Source organism: Condylura cristata, unplaced genomic scaffold (assembly GCF_000260355.1).
Source record: "Condylura cristata isolate star-nosed mole 26May11 unplaced genomic scaffold, ConCri1.0 scaffold00022, whole genome shotgun sequence".
In the NCBI taxonomy this organism is placed as follows: Eukaryota; Metazoa; Chordata; class Mammalia; order Eulipotyphla; family Talpidae; genus Condylura; species Condylura cristata.
The window spans coordinates 16,789,892-16,808,263 of record NW_004567123.1 but is presented as its reverse complement, the minus strand read 5'-3'; the positions used below and the strand labels follow the sequence as shown (position 1 = coordinate 16,808,263).

At 47.2% G+C, this 18,372-nt stretch overlaps 2 protein-coding genes across 3 annotated transcripts in view; one reads left to right on the top strand and one right to left on the bottom strand.

The window, feature by feature from the left end:
- The window catches only part of BLCAP (bladder cancer associated protein), a 10,325-nt gene extending 2,107 nt beyond the window's left edge, over positions 1-8,218 (bottom strand). The window contains exon 1 of the mRNA XM_012728348.1: positions 8,132-8,218. The gene's annotated coding sequence lies outside the window, so the exon portion shown is untranslated. The remainder of the gene's footprint in view (positions 1-8,131) is intronic.
- NNAT (neuronatin) lies at positions 665-4,290 on the top strand. 2 transcript variants are annotated; one of them, XM_004687202.2, is made up of 3 exons: positions 672-1,915; positions 2,840-2,920; positions 3,151-4,290. In XM_004687202.2, exons 1-3 carry the CDS (start codon positions 1,589-1,591, stop codon positions 3,241-3,243), a joined length of 501 nt encoding a protein of 166 aa, XP_004687259.2. In that variant the 5' UTR covers positions 672-1,588; the 3' UTR covers positions 3,244-4,290. The 2 variants fall into 2 exon arrangements, with proteins under 2 accessions (XP_004687260.2, XP_004687259.2); XM_004687203.2 differs by lacking the exon at positions 2,840-2,920 and having other exon boundaries at positions 665-1,915; positions 3,151-4,289.
- Positions 8,219-18,372: the final 10,154 nt, after the last annotated feature.

The following is an 18,372-nucleotide window of genomic DNA, read 5'->3' as shown; positions in this document are numbered from 1 at the left end:
AGATCTGGGCACAGGCATCGCGTTCTGATCTGGACAACAGGAACAGAATGTATACTTATTTGGGAAAATGGATCATGGGTTAACAACAGCAAATGTGAATGCCCATTCCTCCCTGCCCACCCATGGAAGTCAACTCCTCTCCAAGTCACCCATTTAGGAAGCCTCCTGGGGTATCTCCCCATGGCTTCCCAGGGGGGTCCAGGAGAGGGCTCTTCCGCAGGTCCGGCACAGGGGACTGGCTTTGCCTGGGCCCTGCCCAGCAGAGATCATGTATCGCCTCCTGGGGCTGCGGCCCGTCCTCAGGGGTCCAGACCTCACAATACCGCCCTGTGGTTACTACCTGATGGCCTCCTGCTGTGCCCCCAAAAGTAAAGACTTACACTATCTTTCTTAGCAGGTGCTCAATGAAGATTTAAAGCAGTTAACTGCACACTGCTGGCAGGAGGTCACAGGCAATGGAGCCTCCCAAACGCTAGGGAGTCACAGCAGCACCACCACCAAATATTTCGTTTTAAGATGGTAGCCTAGTCTGAGCATTTTTTTTTTTTTCAAAAAGCCTGGTATCACTTCGATAAAACCAGCTAACTTCTTCGAAAGTCAATGCAAAAAAAAAAAAATAATAATAATAATAAATAAATCACCATGCCACTTTGTCCAAGCCACCTCTCTTGGATCATTTATACCCTTCATCTGCAGCTGGCACTGTATCGAACCTGACCTCTAGGAGCTTTTAATCAAAATTAATTTTCTATCCACAAAGGGGCAAATGCCAGCTGGTCCCTGTGCCAGGCAGCCTGCTAGAGAGGTTCTCTTCAGCGGTGGGCCACCGGTGCGCTGCGGACGAGCTCGTGGTCCGCGGTCCATTCTTCCCGCCTTGCTTAGAAAGGGAGCCACAACCCTCTGGTGGCGGGAGCAGAAGCCCGGTTCAGTTCTCCAGCCGCCTACCGCAATAAGCACAAAGAACCTTGCAAACTGATGAATACCTACTAGGATCTGGGGGGAAAGGGAGAAAACCGGTTGATATGATCTGTCAAATAGAAAACTACCCGAGTACATTCTGACCACTTTTTGAGAGAACTCAATCATGTCCCATCTTTGCATATAAAAGCTCCAATCCCTCCAAAACCCTCCTACGGTGTAGATACTCCATAAATAACCTTTTTTTTTTTTTTTTTTGCACCTAGAGCTCAACGCCCTGGCTCCGCTCCCTACAGTCACCACCACGTAGGTCCAAATGTAGTAACGGTAAGAAGCAGGATGCAATTAATCAGGGAAAGGTTACACGCTCAAATTCTCATGAAGCAAAGCACACGGCTTACAATACATCAGATATTAGAAAAACTGTGCGAAGCAAGGCAAGCTCTTTTGCTCCGTGGGGCAAATTATTCCTTTCTAAATTAGATTTCCCATTAAAGCCCAAGGTAGGTTCTGATGCGGCACCTGACACGATGAAAACTTGCAGTCTAGGGCGCAGAGATGAGGGATTTCGGCACCTCTTCACCCCAATACATTACTCAGTTATAATTCCCTGCATTTTACACAAAAATTCAAAAGCGGTCGCGGCGGAATCTTCTCGAACGGGGCTAAAATGGAACTCAGGAGGCGGGGGTCGGTGTGGAAAGAGCAGGAGGATTATTTTTCCCTCTCCTGGCGAATGAGATGCTCCCCCCTACCACCCCTCCTCATGGCCCCCCTCAGCGCGCATGCGCAGTCAGGCAGCACTCGACTACTTAAGGCGCGGCCACCGCGGCTGCGGCAGTGCGCCCAACAGCGGACTCCGAGACTAGCGGACCTCGGCGAACCCGCGGCCTCACTCCAACACCGACCTACCACTCTCGGAACCATGGCGGCAGTGGCTGCAGCCTCGGCTGAACTGCTCATTATCGGCTGGTACATCTTCCGCGTGCTGCTGCAGGTAAGTGTGCCTGGGCTCTGGGAGGCAGAGGGGTTTCGGTGTGCACCCTAACCCGGCGATCCGCGTAGCGTTTGCCGCCTTCCGCGGTACCCGTCCTATTCTGACTGCCGCGGCCGCTGCCTGCCGAGTGCCGCGGCCGGCACCGTGCGCCCCCGCCTGTTCCCAGCGCCCTCCTACTCGCGCAGACCCTTTCCAGTGCGCTCGCGCCCGGCTGGGAACAAAGAGTTGGGGTGCGGCGGGCGCCAGCCGCGGACGGGCACTGAAGCTCTTAGCGAACAATGTGGTAAGAAAAACCAATACACCCAGATTCGACCTCAGAAGGGAGGCGGGGCACTCTGGTTTACACCGTTACCGCACACTTAGCGAAAATTTTCCGCCTTAAAGTGCGCATTGCGGGGAAATTTTCTTTAAAAATACATAGCGCTTGCGGGGATAGGACAAAAATAAGTTAGAAAAAGGTAGTTGGGAGGGAAAAGCACTTCGCAAAACAAAACGAAAAACCAACCCACATCAAACATGAGGAGAATAAAAGTAATTCGTCAGGAAAAAAAATAAAGAAAATGCGCATTGCAGGAAAAAGTAAGTCGGACAAAAGCACTTGGCAGAAAAAAATGCACTAGCTACAAAGCGCATTGCAGAAAAAAAATTAGACAAAGGAGCAAACAAAAACGAATCAGACAAAAGCGCTTTGAAGAAAACAATTAGAGGAAAGGGTTCTTTGCAGGAAAATGGTAGGAAAAAAAGCGCTTCCAAAAGAGGACAATTCGATTAAAAAAAAAAAAAAGCAAAGTGCTCTGCATAAAAAGAAGTAAATCAGAAGAAAGCGCTTTGACCATAAAATCATTTACCCAAAAGCACCCTTTGTGGGAAGATTTCCCTGCTAAAGATTTCCCTTTGCCAAAGGAATCGCATATTTCCTTTAAGGTGTTCCTGGAATGCTGCATTTACTGGGTAGGATTCGCTTTTCGAAATACTCGAGGGACACAGCCCATTGCGAGAAGTGAGGTATAACCTAAGTTATGGGTCCAATCAGCTTGCCGCCATGCAGCCTTCAGCACAGTTGGAAAAGCTCCAGCTGCCCTGACTCGTGGACAAGCTGCGCCCTCGCCTGCCTCTCTGCCTAGTCGGACAGGCGGGCAGGGCAGGGGGCGGGGCAGGGGGTGGGCATGGCACACTGCAGAAGCTTTGGGTGCGGTGCTCCCCTTTAAGGGCAGGTCCTGGATTTCTCACTGCAGGTGTTCAGGTACTCCCTGCAGAAGCTGGCGTACACAGTGTCCAGAACCGGGCGGCAGGTGTTGGGAGAGCGCCGGCAGCGAGCCCCCAACTGAGGCCCCGGCCCCCAGCCCTGGGCGGCCATGTCACCAGGTGCTCCTGTGCATCTCGGCCAGCATGGGAGCCAGTGCCGCGCAGGAATGGGGGGTCCCCTGTGCTCTCTCGTCAGAGGAGCACTTGCCAAGGTCAGTGAGGGGCCAGTAAGCCTCCGGAGAAGCAGCACCGATAATGACGACAATAACAGAGCCCTTACCCCTTTGCACCGGTCCCACTGCGGGTTGGGGTAGAGGGAGAAGGGGGTACAGGGGGAGCAGACTGTGAGATCTGGGCACAGGCATCGCGTTCTGATCTGGACCAAGTTGGGACAGCGACATCCCAGCCTCGCAGCCTTGGCCATGCCAACAGGCCCCACCACGGAGATCCAGACAACTACACCAGCCAGCAGAATGGACATTCCAGCACCACCAGCTGAAGCCCTGAATCTCAGTGCAGCAGAAAAGGCACCAACTGTGTGCCAGTGTGGCGGGACTGGAGGGCTCCAGTGAGGGAGGAGGGTTAAGAAATTAACGGGGCCCTCTCATTGACCCTTGCCTGTGGCACATTCATTCCAGCCCTGCTGCCTTTGCTTCCTCTATTCCTCTTTCCCCAAAACCTCTTCCCCCCATCACTGCCTCCCCAGCTCACCCACCCTAAAGAAATGCCATTTGATCTGGACCTATTCAACCAGTAAACTAATCCCATCTTTACTAAAACACCTTCTCTGAGTCCCCAGCCGCTCACTGATCTTGCTTTTCCCTGGTCTCACGCAATTGTGGTCAATGTTGTGGTAATCGCTAATTGTACTAATTGTATAAGTGTGCATTAGTTGTGTCTCCCCAGCTAGATTGTAAGCTCCTGGAGGACAGGGACCACCTCTACAAAAAAATAAAACTCAGTACCTCCCCCATTGCACAGTGTCCCAGGACCCTGTGGGGTGGTAGAGGCGCTCAAAAAGTTGTCTCTTGTGACTTATTTCTCAACTTCCAATGTGAAGAATGGACCGATCTGCCCATTGCTGAGTGGGGACACGGCCTGGGAGCAGGTGGGGCAGGGGAAGCAACAAAGTGGGAATAAATTGCCTGGCCTCCCACACAACCAGTTCTCTTGACATTTCAATTTAACACTGTCCTGAGATAAAGGACCACTTCCCTTGCCTCCCCCCAAGCTCACCATGGTGGGTGCCTTCACTTATCCTAGAATAAGGGGCTCTGGTGTGTAAGGGGGGGGGGGCTTAAAGAGCACAAAGCCTTATCACACCAGGTCTCAATCCAGGACTCCCTCTCCCCCCTCAGGAAATGAGCTCTGGAGAGGGTGTGGCAAATGAATATGGGTAAGAGGTGTGCTGTGCTGCCTCCCCATCCTACTTGTCCCTCCAAGCCCCATAACCTCTACCGGACCCACTATCGGACACCCTGCTTGGCCTTGCTACTCTCCTGGATTTCCCACCTCCACTACCAGGGACCTCTTTCCAGATCAGTCTCCCCATTACTGGGCTCCTTGCTTCTCCCAACAGTATCCTCCAATTAGAGGTGCTTACCAGGTCCCTGTCCCTGGGCTCTCCCCTGCCATCAGGGTAGACTGGCTGCTCCACTCTGACTTCTCTCCCTTCTTCTTAGAGCTCCTTCTTACATGGGGTCAGCTGACTACTTCAACAAATGGCCATGCTGCCGGTTTAGGCTCGTCTTTGGCTCTACATGTCCCTGTCATTACACACCTGTTCTTGGGTCAATACCAAGGAAGGGAGTTGGACAGCCATAAATCTGTCACTTCCTCAAATCCCTTAGTCACAGCTGTCACAAACACTTCTGGAGCATAAAGCACCTGGTCCCTTGAGTCTGATCATGTTCCCCTCCCCTAGAGCAACCCAACCAACAGCCCTTCTGGAGACATCTCTAACTTCAGTTCAGCATTAGGGAATTACAGGGCTGGAAAGGAAGGTCTTGCTTTCAGTAGGTTTGTCATCACATGACCCAGGGAACCTAGTCACCTCTTGCCCCTCACCTCAGTCCTATTATGTGAAAATGGCCAAGATCCTGGTGAACCCCAACAAAACTAGAAATAGTCATCAAAGTGGCAATCAGAGCTCATCAGAACTGGTGAGAATGTGCAGTCTGAGACTCCAACTGCCTCAGGTTGGATGGCTCCAGCTTCTACCATAGCCTGAAGGTGAGGTAGGCCTCCGCTTGCCTGGGTGACTCACCAGCAGGCACTGCCCACACCTCCTTCCTTCTGAAGTCAGTATCTTGGCAGGCTTCAAGACAGGGAGTTTCTGGTATACTACACTAAATTCACAGAACCATGAACATATTTCAACATGTGTACTCAATGAAGGCTGCCCCTCCCCTCAGAGCCTTTGAAGGGTGTGCCTGTAGCCCCTCTAATGTCAAACCACTTATAAGGTAGCTGAGTTCAAGGGAGATGGGCTGCAGCAGCACAGTGGGTGGGGCTGCTCTGGAGGCGGCAGCACCTCCGTAGCCGCCTGTGCCATTCTACAAGGCAGGAGCCTGCTGGCAGCCCCCAAGTTTTCCAGGTCTTAGCAAAGCCCAATTGTGGGACTTCTTCCATCCATCAGCAAGTCTCTAAATGTGGTATAAGGAGAAGGCAAGACTTTCAGGCAAGGGCTATCCTGGGGTCCTGTATCCACATGAGTGGGCTTGAGTATACAATGTCCATTCCCCCTTTTTATCTCCCATTCCCAAACCCTCATGCTCTGGCAGCAAACACAACCCACCAGAGAATGCAAAAGGAACTCATTCACTCTGTTCCTGTGTGAAGCCTAGAAATCTGGCTCAAACGCATCTTATTTATAAAAATTTTTCCAGAAGTGATACCATTAAAATGTTTTATTCTGATAGAGAGCAGTGGGAGGAGTTGAAATGACTAGATTTTATTGGAAAGACTTTCGTCTATTGGGTAAATGTCCCTTTCTTCTAAACCACCTCTACCACCCTCTCAAGGCACCTCCCCCGTCCCCCCAAAAAGGGCAAGGATACAGATGAATTGTGAGGGGATTGGAATGGGACTCCAGTTGTAGGGCTATAGTAACAGGCGACTCTTGGGACTAATGCCCCAACCAAGGTGTTAGTTTCTCAGGCTAACTAGTGAAGTCAAGCCCCAGGAAGGCTGAGGTGCCATGGTTTTCAGAGGTACTGGGATGCAAGGTCATACTGCTACATCTACTGTTGGAGTATTTGGATTGTGGCTGAAGAGAGGGTGGATTGCGGGGACAAGTTTCATGAGCTTCAGCGGCAGAACAACGATAGTTTATTACACGTGGGTCAGATGAGAGAGCAGGTTTGCTGTGAGCCATTCGCTAGATATGTATTTTCAAACTGCACCATAAAGTGAGATTCCGAATTTACAGTTAGCTTTTCCCCATGACATTTACACGTGCACAAGCGCACAAACAGACACAAAACATTAGTCTAACAACAGTCTCTTTTTCCCCCTGGTGACCTCTGACTTCCTCGATATGCCCTAGAGACATGTCACCATCTTCTCTGGGAATGATCCTCTTCACTCTCCCATCCTCACCCTCCTACAGAGCTCATGCCCCAGCAGGATCGATTCCTGAGCATTCCCAGAACAGGAAGTCAGAGAGGCAGGCAACACATGGTCCTTGGTATATCACACAGTGACAGGCTTGAAATGGAATGCATATGTTTCAAAGATAGGAGAACAACAACAACAACAACAAAAGACAGCCAAATCCAGACTTTGAGATTCCTCTTTGAAACAACATTACAGATAAAAGGTTAAACTGGTTTTGGCAGTAACTCTAACATACCAATTTCAGATACGGATTTGATTTGGCCTTGGATTTGATTTGGCCTTCGGAAGCTGACCAGGGCTTGAAGTCTTTTAACAGGTTTGTTTCACATCAATTGTCTTTAATTTAAAACAAACAAATAAACAAGATCTAACACTTGGCAGTAGCATTTAGACTGGAACTTTTTTTTTTTTTTTTTTTTTTGGTCCTGGCTTTGGCGTTGCCCTCCAGAAGACTGAGGGGGATGCTTGGACCCTGTCAGGCAGGGCAGACAGAAGCTGTCCCCAACACACCATTCCCTGAAAGGAATAAAACACGAGCCGAACCTATAAATAGAAAGACCATTTCTTTCCCAGGGCAGACCCCAATCTGTCCCAACATTTAACGCTGAAAATAGACATGTAGGCCTGGAAGGAAATTAAAGGTTTGGAAGGGGGAAGGAAAAAACAACTGTCTTTCATCACCCATTCTTCTTTCCAGGTCATTAGTGTGCCAGGCATTCCGTTCCTTCAGCTGCCCTTGAGGCCACTCCCCATATATATAAATTACAAGAAAGGGAACGGGCTGGTTCGGCCTTTGTGTAAAGTTAAGGGAGAGAAAGCAGCATTCGCGATTCAAAGCCGAGCGTCAACCTGTCGCCCCAGACGCCAAAGCGAGGGCCCGCGGCTGGAGGTCCCTCCCTCCCTTCTCCAAGTCCCTTCTGATTGGGGAAAGGGAAAAAAAAAAAGCGACTGAAGTGGCAGGGCCAAAGTGGCATGCCTCTCAGAAGCTGGGCCCGCTGCCATGAGCCCTGGGGCCCAAGAGCGGGTGGTCGCGCCCCAGCCGCCGCGCTCCCGGCTCTGCCCGCCTCATCCCGGGAGCAGATTGGCGAGCACTGACCTTGGAGGCCACAGAGAGAACCCAGGAGTCCTGTGACCCACCCCCAAGCCGGGAAGGGACCCTCCCCGACCGGGGCCCAGGCTGGGGCTAAGCAGGACAATCACGTGACACGGGGCAGGGGTGGCCCTAGAGCGTGCGGAAGAAAAACCCCAGTGAGGGACGGAGCGACGCCTAAGGTGACCCCGAAGGGACAACATGGCGGCGCGGCCGCACTGAGGGCCTCTTATCCCGCCCCCGAGAGGCCGACGCCACAGTACCTGCGAGCCCTGCCATGGCGCCGCCGCCACTGTCGCCGTCGCTGCCGCAGCCCGTCTCCACCTCAGCTCGACACCAACGCCGCAGGAAGCCGGGGAGACGCCCCCTTCGTCTTCTAGTCGTGCCGGCCAAGGACCCCTTTAGGATCGGGCTATCTAAAGCAGATGCCTGATCATACGACCCCAAGGGAGGCCACCTTTGCCATATAGTCTCTCAAAATACGCATCAGATAACATGTAAAGACTGTTTGAGGGCTTGTGAGGAACTCTGGGGCCTCTAAACTTGTCAAGTTCGGAGACTTTTTAAACAGGCAAAGTTTGGACAGTCCCAAACCACGGGCTTGGTCCCTTAATGCATATGCAGCAGATTGTGAGCTTCCTCGTGAGAGCAGAGGGGGCGTACCGTAGTCTCGGTAGGTGAGCTTCCATCCCCGAGGCCGGGGTGTGGATGACCCGTGTGCCCCAGGATAACCTGCTGGTTCAGAGTCCGCCCCCTCCCTGGCCCTTTCACCGAGAGGCCAAAGTTGAGGATCGCAAAGGTCCGGGCTGAGAACTTTGGGCCTGACTTGGGTTTGGACCCGACTCCGCCCCTCGCCCTATACCTCGGGGCTACCCTCTCGCCCACCCGGCTCTGATGCCCGTGTCTGATGAAATGCCTCAAAAGGTTGTTGTGGGAATTGAGTCAGTGTACTCATGTATTAGCCAATGAAGCCCATGCCTTGAGCGCTTGCTGTGTGAAACTGTGCCAAAGGCAAGAGGGTACAGTGGAGGGTGATACGTGTCCAACCCCAAGACAAGGCCAGTCTGGTGGGAGAGAGTCTGGGGACATGGCAGAGGGGAAGACAGTCATGAAATAATTACCATATCTTAATAACTTTAGTCGAGTTTTAGCATCACGGGAAGAGCTGTGCAGATGAAAGAATGCTAGGGAGAGACAGTAGGGTGATGGTGGACCCCATTGGAAATCTGGCGTTTATCCTGAGAAACCAAGGACAATTGGTAGTTGTGCAGGGCAAGAGTGAATATCTTAGTCCAGAAATGGTGGTTGGGAGGAGCACGGTGGGGGTGAGAGGTGAGCAAAAACAGTGCTGTCTAAGGAATTCGGATTGACTTTAAGAGCAGTAAAGAAGCCACTTTCAGTAAGGGAATGGGTCTGAACTTGAGTTTCTGAAAGGCCACCCTGGTTGCATGGCCAGTTGGAAGGCAACTGGTGCAGCTTTCTAGGTGCAAAGTAATGGTGAGTCATACAGGGTGTTGGCTTGGGGAAGTGGGAAGTAGAGGGTTTAATATTGGATGTGGATGAGTGCTCCAACATTAGTAGTAACACCTAGATTTTTACCTTGAATATGAAGGAGTGAAAGAACCCTTGACTCAGGTGGTTAAGCCTGAAGAAGGATCAGATTGAGGGGGAAGATGAAGAATTTGGTTTTGAGAAGGTAAGTTTGAAATGCCTGGGCAACATCTTGGTGGAGAGGGTAAGTAGGCACCATTTATCTGAGAATGGTGCTAGGGATACATACTTAGATAATGTCAACACACAGGCGATATACCATGGCACTTGAGGAAATCCCAAGGGAGGGAAGGTACATAAAAAAGCATAGGGAGCAGAGCAATGCAGTGACTAGAGGAATAGGAGGACCAGGTGGACATGGGATTCCAGAGAGGAGGTTTCAGGGTGTGAATACTCAGTGAGGTGACTGCTCTAGATGACAGAAAGGGCACCACGGTTTGATTACAGGGAGAGCTAGTGGACTGTACCCTTGAATGTTGCAAGTTCCAAAAGAACCCTTAGATGAACTGGCTTAAAAAATAAATAGACTTACTGGCAGGATGAGTGACTTGGTGGTGTCATCAAGGACATTCCATCTTTGCTCTGTTGACTAAAGATGGAATGGTTGGCTGTATGTTCATGGTAATAAATGGACACCCCCCACCCCCCAGTTCTTGGAGTTATATATGCATCCAAGAGATGTCTACTCCTCTAGCTGAAACTGAAACACTGGATGTAACCTTTTGCCATCTTGCTGTCTGTGGGCCAAGTGATAAATGCATCCTCACCAGACATACCCAATATCCAACACTGGAGGAAAAGGACAGTCTTAGAATGGAAAATCTTGCTTATAAAAGAAGCAGGAACTAAGTGTTGGCAAGGACATGAAGCAACTGAAATTTTTGCATACTACTGGTAGGAGAGGAACTTGGTAAAACCACTCTGGAAGACTGATCCTTTCTACTAAATCTAAACATACTCCTGCCCCACTATTCTATGACAGAATTTCTACTTGTAGGTATTCATTCCAAGCGAAGTAAGTGCCTGTGTGTACAGAAAAATCCATGCAGGATTGTTCATAGGGAATTCATTCATAACTCAAAGTGGAAATAGTCTAATAGGAGAACCAATAAACAAATTATAACATGTTCATACAATGGGATACTATGTTTTACATATAAAAGTCTAAAATACTGCCATATTTAATACCATGGCTTAGTCTTATATACAATATATAGATTAAAAGAATCCACATACCAAAATAGGACATATTGTATGATTCCATTGACATCAAGTTCGAGGGCAGGCAAAATGAATCTGTGGTGACAAAAATTAGACTGGTGGTTTTCTGGATCAGAGGATGAGTAGAAGTGAGAAAGCGGTAAAAAAGACTTTCCTGGGGTCTGGAAAGGTACCTCTTAATCTGATTGTAATTGATTACAGGGGCAACATTCATCAAACTGTACCTTATGGTTAGGGAACTTCATGTACTTTATATTGTACCTCTAGAAAAAGGAAAATGTAATAAAAAGGAAGTAGTCCTGCCAATTCATGGCAAGTGACATGTGCTGCTGAGTAAAATTCAGAAGGTCTCTTTTGAAGTGACTTTGCCTTCCAGGAACCTCCCTGCCTATCGGGCATTGGCAACCTTTTCCCCAGAACACTGGAGAAAATGAGGCCAGGCCTCTCACTCATATGGACCTGACTCTTACCCAGCTGGTTCCCTCCTTCTACACCCACAAGACTTTCCTACACACCAAACTTAGCTCCAGATGATAGAGATGAGACCAGAGCTGGCCTCAGGGATCTGGAAGATCTTTCTGTCTTTAAAATTTCACTTGAGAGCCCTCAACTTCTGCTAAGCCTCTTGCAGCTTGCCCCTATCCACAGATACCTGAGCACACCCCTGACTCCTGCTTCCTATGCTCACTTTCCAAGTCTTGTCCGTCCCTCTTGAAGCTCCCTTCAGGCCTTTTCTATCTTCACTGCTAAAGCCCTGGTCCAGGCCACTCTCTTCTCTCCCTGGGACCCTTTGCAGCCTTCTCACTGGTCTCACTATCTCCAGTCTCACCCAGAGCCAATGTCCTCCACATAGCAGCCAGGATGATCTTTCTGAAATGGCCCTGTCACTCTTCTCTTGAGCAGTGTCTTCATGGCCTCTGTTTCCACCTGTCAGGAGCCTCTCTAATTATCACAATTGCAAAGTGCTACCTCTTCCATGAAACATTTGTATTTATTCCAAAAACTCTGAGCACCTAAAACATACTAGGTATTGGTAGCCATGGAGGATTGAGAGTGAATAAGACAAATGCCATCCAGTTTGGGGAGAGATGCAGTTAAGCAATGCCATTGCGTGCACATTCCTGTGTCTGTTAACTTCAACTGTGAGCTCCTTGAGGGCCGCGTCATTTTGGGGTTATTTCTTGACCTCAGAGAAGAAGGCAGTAACTGTTGAATGAAAGATGAAAGGGAGGGAGGGAGGGTTACCAGAGTTTTTATGTTTGCCCTCCAAGCCTCCAGTTTGGCTGATAACCAGATTCATGGAATTTAGTTGCAACTAGCTGGCAAACTTGGGGCTAAATGATAGAGAGTCAGGAAAAAGTTTGTTATTAATACATTGATGATTTATGAAGTCACATCTGCTTTCCTATACTGTCACTTCATTTGACATTTTGGTTTTTTTCAAGAATAAACATTTTTTCACCAAGTCTTAGAATCGGGAAATTTAACCTCTAGTGGAACAATAGTTATTTAAATCAACAAAGAAACCATGTGTTATCAGAAGTTTTAAAAAGTAATAAGAAACATTATTAGCAAGGTGACCAAAGAATGAAGTAAGCTCTGGAACAGCACATACTGTGATGAGCACACTAAGGTTTTAGCCTTACTGTGTACTTACTAGCTGTGGGTGCTTGAGCAATTCACCTCTCTACCGCTCTTTCCCCATCGATGTGAGAACAGCTGTAGAGTCCACCGCATGTGGTTGTTCTGAGAATTCAGTGTGGGGATAGTTTGCGGTGCTTAGCATAGCACCTGTCACATAGCTAATACCAGTTACCTATTATTACAAATGGATTAAACAGTCTATTTCAGGGCCGAGGGAGATGTGGGAACTGTGGTGGCGCGTTCCCCTGTCACAGTAAGGCAGGACAAGTGGGTTCAAATCTCCATCTGCTTTCATGACAGTGGCAAGCTCCTGCCTGCTGTGGCTTTAGTTTTTCCAGCTCTTTGGTTCCAGACTGCCTAGGCTCTCTCCACTTGGAAAACAAGTGCTGCTATTTTATTCAAGTCTGTGGCGACACCTAGTGATAATATGGGGAAATCCCTAGTGTTCTTAATAAGCTGTCAGCCTATTAATGATTCAACAATAATGATATATTAGGCGCTTATTATGTGCCTGATACAGTGCAACAGGAACTGCCTTACTTAATTTTCGATGTTCTGTAAGGTGTAGAGTTAATATTTTTCAGCAGTGGAAAGGAAGGTTCAGGAAGATAGAGTCAGTTGCCTAATAAGGCTATTGGTAATAGGGCTGACTTTGAATCCAGGCCACATGGACCTAAAGCCCCAATATGTCAAACCTATAGGTGAATCCTGGAGAAACATGAAAAATCATATTCCTGTCTCATACTGAATATGAATATAATCTATACCTATGTTAGGGAGGATAAATGAGGCTTAGATCCCCATGTTTAGATACGCTATAAAATGTATCTCTAAAATCCCTTGGAGAATTTATGACCTAGGCAGCTTTTCCTTTCCAAGGGGCCAAGTCTATCCTAGATGATTATGAGATCCTACCAAGGACTAGCTGTGAAGGTTCCAGAACCCCAGCTGTCAATCATTCATCCAGATAGCAAACATTTACCGAGTATCCAGTGTAAACCAGGTACCATGCTAGACCCTAGGGATATAGCAGTGAGCTGAAAGAGAGAATCCCTTACTTTACTGAGCTCCATTTCAGTGGCAGTAAAACTGGACATGGAACTTAATTAGAAGCATGTCACTGTATGATGGAGAAGAAGAGTAATAGGGAGGCCTAAGTTAGTCTGGGGGTGGCCAAGGAAGTAAGGCTTCCTGGAAGTGGTAACATTTAACCCATCTGAAGGTGAAGAAGTTGTTTCTGGGTCATGAATATAGGTGACATCATTATAGGCAAAGAGAATAGAATTTGAAACAATCTAGAGATGAGAGTAGGAGGCTGTTTCAAGAAGCACAAGCGGGGGCCCTCCCTGGTGGCACAGCTGGTTAAAGGACAACACGAAGAAGTTAAAGCCACTTCTGCATGAGTTCAATCCATGCCCACCCTGGAGGTGACCACATGGCATGACAGACCTCTCCTGACCCATCTGCTGCTCCCCTCAGCAGTGTACTTCATTGATCTGCCTGTTCTGCTCCCCACTTTGTCTCTGGTGAAGCTTCTCACCACCCCACACTTCTGGCCTGTACCCCAGTTCTGTATGAATAAATAAATAAATCTTTTAAAAAAAGCCCAAGTGATGGTGATTCCACACAGGTGATTTGGTGATGGGAAGCCCACGGGGATTACAACTTAGATGGAAAAGGCAGAAAATGATGTAAAAATAAACTATTAATATAAAAAAAGCACAAGCGAGTCAGTGTGGCAGGGTTGCACAGGGAATGGTGGGGAGTGACCTTGGCCATGGTCATACCATATATCACAAAGGGTTTATAAGTCAAGGATATAAGTTTGGAAATTATTCTAAAATAATAGAGAACCATGAAAGGCTCTAAACAGAAGATTTGGATTTTTAAAAGCTCATTCTAACTGAAGTAAGTGGAAGAAGCAGGAGTGGAAATGGGGAGGCCAAGGCAAGTGTCTGTGTGCATTTGGTCAAGGGTGAAGGCAGTTGTGTAGAGGAAGGTGAGCTCATTTGTGACACATTTTAGAGGCCAGGCAGTTGGGACCTGCTGGTTGCTTAAAAGTGAGGGGATAGAGAAGGAATTGAAGATGATTCTTGGAGTTTTGCCTTGAAAAGTGGATTTACTGGTTTGGGTAAGGCTGAGGAAAGAACAGCCTTGGGGGGATTTTCTTGAATTCAGATCTACCCCAGAGAGTAGATCTTTCTGTTCTGGGGCTCAGATGAATCTTGGTGATTTCCCCTGACACAAGGTTGGAGGCAGTAATGCTGCTTAGACACTGCCCTGTCCAAGAGTAGGTTTGTGCCCACGATGCATCCTGAAGAATCAACAAAAGGAAAAAGGAAGTCAGATTGCTTTTCAGTAATTAGTCATGCAAAAGAATCCACCTGACTTTTCCATGGAGAAGCCAGATGGACCTGCATATCCCTTAGCATGAGAACTTTCTGGCCAATGAATCCACTGAGGTGGGAATCTGCTTGAGAGATACAGGTTGATAAGACCAGTGCAGAGACCCACCAAGAGTTCCTGCCTAACCCGCGGGGATTACAATTGAGATGGGGGGGAAAAAATGTACAAAATGATGTAAAAATAAACTGTTATAAAAAAAAGTTCCTGCCTAAAATACGAAATTTATACTCCTTTGGTATATTAGAATTTCAGCTAGTTTTAAGTAAAAAGGAAGTCTTTTTATTTAAAGACTCTTGGGGCTCACATTGAGAGGCAGTTAAAGATGCACCATTGGAAGCACAGTCCCCTCCTGTCTCAGGGTCCTCACACATGCTCCTTCCTTCCCTTCATCACCGTACCGACAGGCTCATGCTTAAGGTCCTAGCTTTCCTGTTGCTTCCTTAGAAACACGCTGGCTTTCCAAATGAAGCTGATAGATGCTGTCCCATAACAGGTGCTCTTCTTTTATAACCCTTCACAAATCCTCACTACCTATTCTTTTGGTTCGTGTCTGTTTTCCCTGGTAGACTGTGCTCCATGAGGGCAGGAACTAAGTCTGACTTGGTCCCTGTTATAATTCAGAGTAGTGGATGAGGTTATGCTTAGTGGCTGGTGACCAGAAATGTTTATTTCTTGTTCAAGTTTAGTCCATCATGACTAAACTTGTGCTTCTACTTGATATTGTTTCACGCTCTGGGGCCCAACGGAGGAGCAGCTTTGATCTGGCAGGAGCTGGTTGTGACTTCCTGTGTGTGTCAAGCCCCTAAATCAGGACTAGACTAAAGATCAGTGTAGCTTGAAATTGAGTGGAATGGTAATGAGGTCCTGGCAGGGAGCAGAGGTTAGTCCTAAGACTCAGCTGAGTGGGAAAGTCACAAACTTCCCCTTAGGAGCTTTATCACACGTGCCTCTTAGAGCCTCCCAATATTAAAGCCAAGTTTTAGAGAGATTAAGCAACTTTCTCAAGGTAACCCAGCTAGTAAGTAGCATGGAACATAGAAAAGTGGTTAAAAACCATAGGCTTTAAAAAAAGACTTGAATTCAGATCCTGTGCCTATGACAGTAAAGCATCAACATAAATAATGATAGTGGTGTGGTGTATTATTTCCCACTGAAGAAAACAAAAATCCATGAGTGTGTACTGTTAATAAAGAAATAAATAGCAGAGAAGGGAGAGCTATTCTTTACAATAGAATGCCAATTAGTAAACATAAAAGGGATGATGAAGTTAGCAAATCACTGTTTTGCAACCCTAATAACAATATATATGAGTGATATATGAATATGAATAAAACTCATTAATGGATGCTAAAATTATTGGGTGGAAGTTGGATAAGGAACAGAATATTTATAGTCTCAAATTACCTCCTGCGAAGTAGCTTACTAATTACAAAGGGAAAATGACTACTATAGTGAAGAAACCTGCAGATCCCACCTTAACCCGGTGATCAGCATTAACATTATAGTGACAGGACAAACTGACACCCGTGCCTCTGAAGATGTAGCAAGAAAGACATCGGTTCTGTGATCTTTCTGCCCCAAGTAGACCTTCTGACCATGGTCTAACTGCAGATCTCGAAGTGGCAAGACCCAGAAACAGCTCCAGCTCCTCTCAGCTATGGACTGGGAACACTCCTGCCCACCCAGGGACCTGCCAGAAGACACATCACCTGAGTTCTTGAAGTAGGCCTGCTGACATTGGGTCACTTGTGGGTCTTGAAGAGACTCCATAACCTCACTGGGCAGAGTTGGGCCTAGGCCAAGGCTGAGAGGACTGGAACAGAGTCAGGGCTACTTCATTGTCCACAGCCAGGATTAAAATCTGCAGGCTTGTGTTCAGGGGCACAGCCTTGGACATTCCAGGCCCTCCCAACCATGGTCCATGAGCAGGCCTGCCTGCTCAAGAGCTGCTGGGAGTCACTGGTGCTAAGACAAGACTCTGCTTTAAGTTCCACAAAGTCCAAGTCTTTGAGGTTAACTTGCAGACCTCAGACAAATGGCAGGTCCTTAAACCATTCTATAACCCAGTTCTAATCCCTCACAACTGTTGTCCAGTCCACACAGGAACTTGGTAGAAGGCATACTCAGCTGTGTCCCTTAAGACAAACCTGTAAATTTTAATGCTGGTTGAGCACTCTGAAGTAGCCTTCTGACTCTCTTCCAGCCTTCTTAGCCTTGCTCTGAACCCAGTCCTTCCCATCTAGGGACCCACCCAGGGACCAGCCAATCAGGAGCCTTCCCAGGGACTTGCACACCCATCTGTGCATCTAATAACAGACCATTTGTGGAACTTAAAGCAGAGTCGTCTTAGCACCAGTTTGACTGATCAAGGTCATGGAGGCCCTTTTATCCAAGGATCAGACTCTAATTCAAGCCATGTGACCCCCTCATAAAAAGGCCCAAAAGTCATAGATCCTATTGCATATTCAACAGCAGGATCCATGACCTGCCTCCAACTCCACTCAAGTGCAATCCAGGTGATCATGCAAGCCTAGGACAGGCCAGGAGGTCATACCTGCTGAAACTAGTCTATGAAGAACAGTGTTAATGTCTTCACATGCACAGACACCAGTGGAAGATTGCATGGATCTTGCAGAATCAGGCACATATTCCACCACTAAAGAAACCTTCAGTGGTTTTATTTAAAGCAATTTTATTTTAAATTTTTATTTAAAACAAATTTAATAATGCTTTAATAACCAGTCGATGAATTGAAGGTCTATAAATTGCCTAACAGTGAATTCAAAACGATCATCTTAAAGAAGATGATGGATTATCTTAGAAAAGAATAATCAACTTAAAGAAACAGAGTGACAGCTAAACAAAATCAGGGAAATTGTGGGTGCATAAAATGAGAAGCTTAATAAAGAAATAGAAGCTATTTGAAAGGAACTATAGTGAAATCCTGGAACTGAAGAATTCAGTGACACAACTGATAAAAATCAATAGAAGCCTTCAACAACAGATTTGACCATGTGGAAGAAAGAGTCAATGAACCCAGAGACAAATCATTTGAAATTAGCCTGTTAGAGGAACAGAAACAAAAAAGAATGAAAAGGAGTGAAGAAAGCATGTGAGACTTACGGGATACATTAAGTGAACACATGCACACTCACACGCTCATTCATGCATGCACACAACATACAACAGTCTCAAATGGAACAGAATAAAAGCCCCATGCACATTCAGCTAACTAGTTTTTGACAAGGGAGCCAAGAATACACAACAGGGACTCTTCCATAAAAAATGGTGTTAGGAAAACTGGATCTCCACAAGCAAAAAGACAAATAATGTCATGTTCTATGTCTTGATAGAGGTTTGAGTTAAACAAGTATGTGCATTTGCTGAACCTTACGTAACGATACACTTAAGATTTGCACATTCCACAATATGTTAAATTTAACACAAATATCAAGCTCGATGTAGTCAATGATTGACATATCGAAGTGTTCAGGGGATGTATACATAGCTGTCTGTAATTTACTTTGAAATACATCAAAAATAAGGAGATGAATGGGTAGACAGATTCAATAAGGCAAAATATGACTCTGATTCAGCCTTCAATGCATTGACCAGCAGGATCACCAGCTTCACTAACATCTCTCGGGTCCTTCAGAGCATGTCAGTCCTGCCTCTCTCAAGT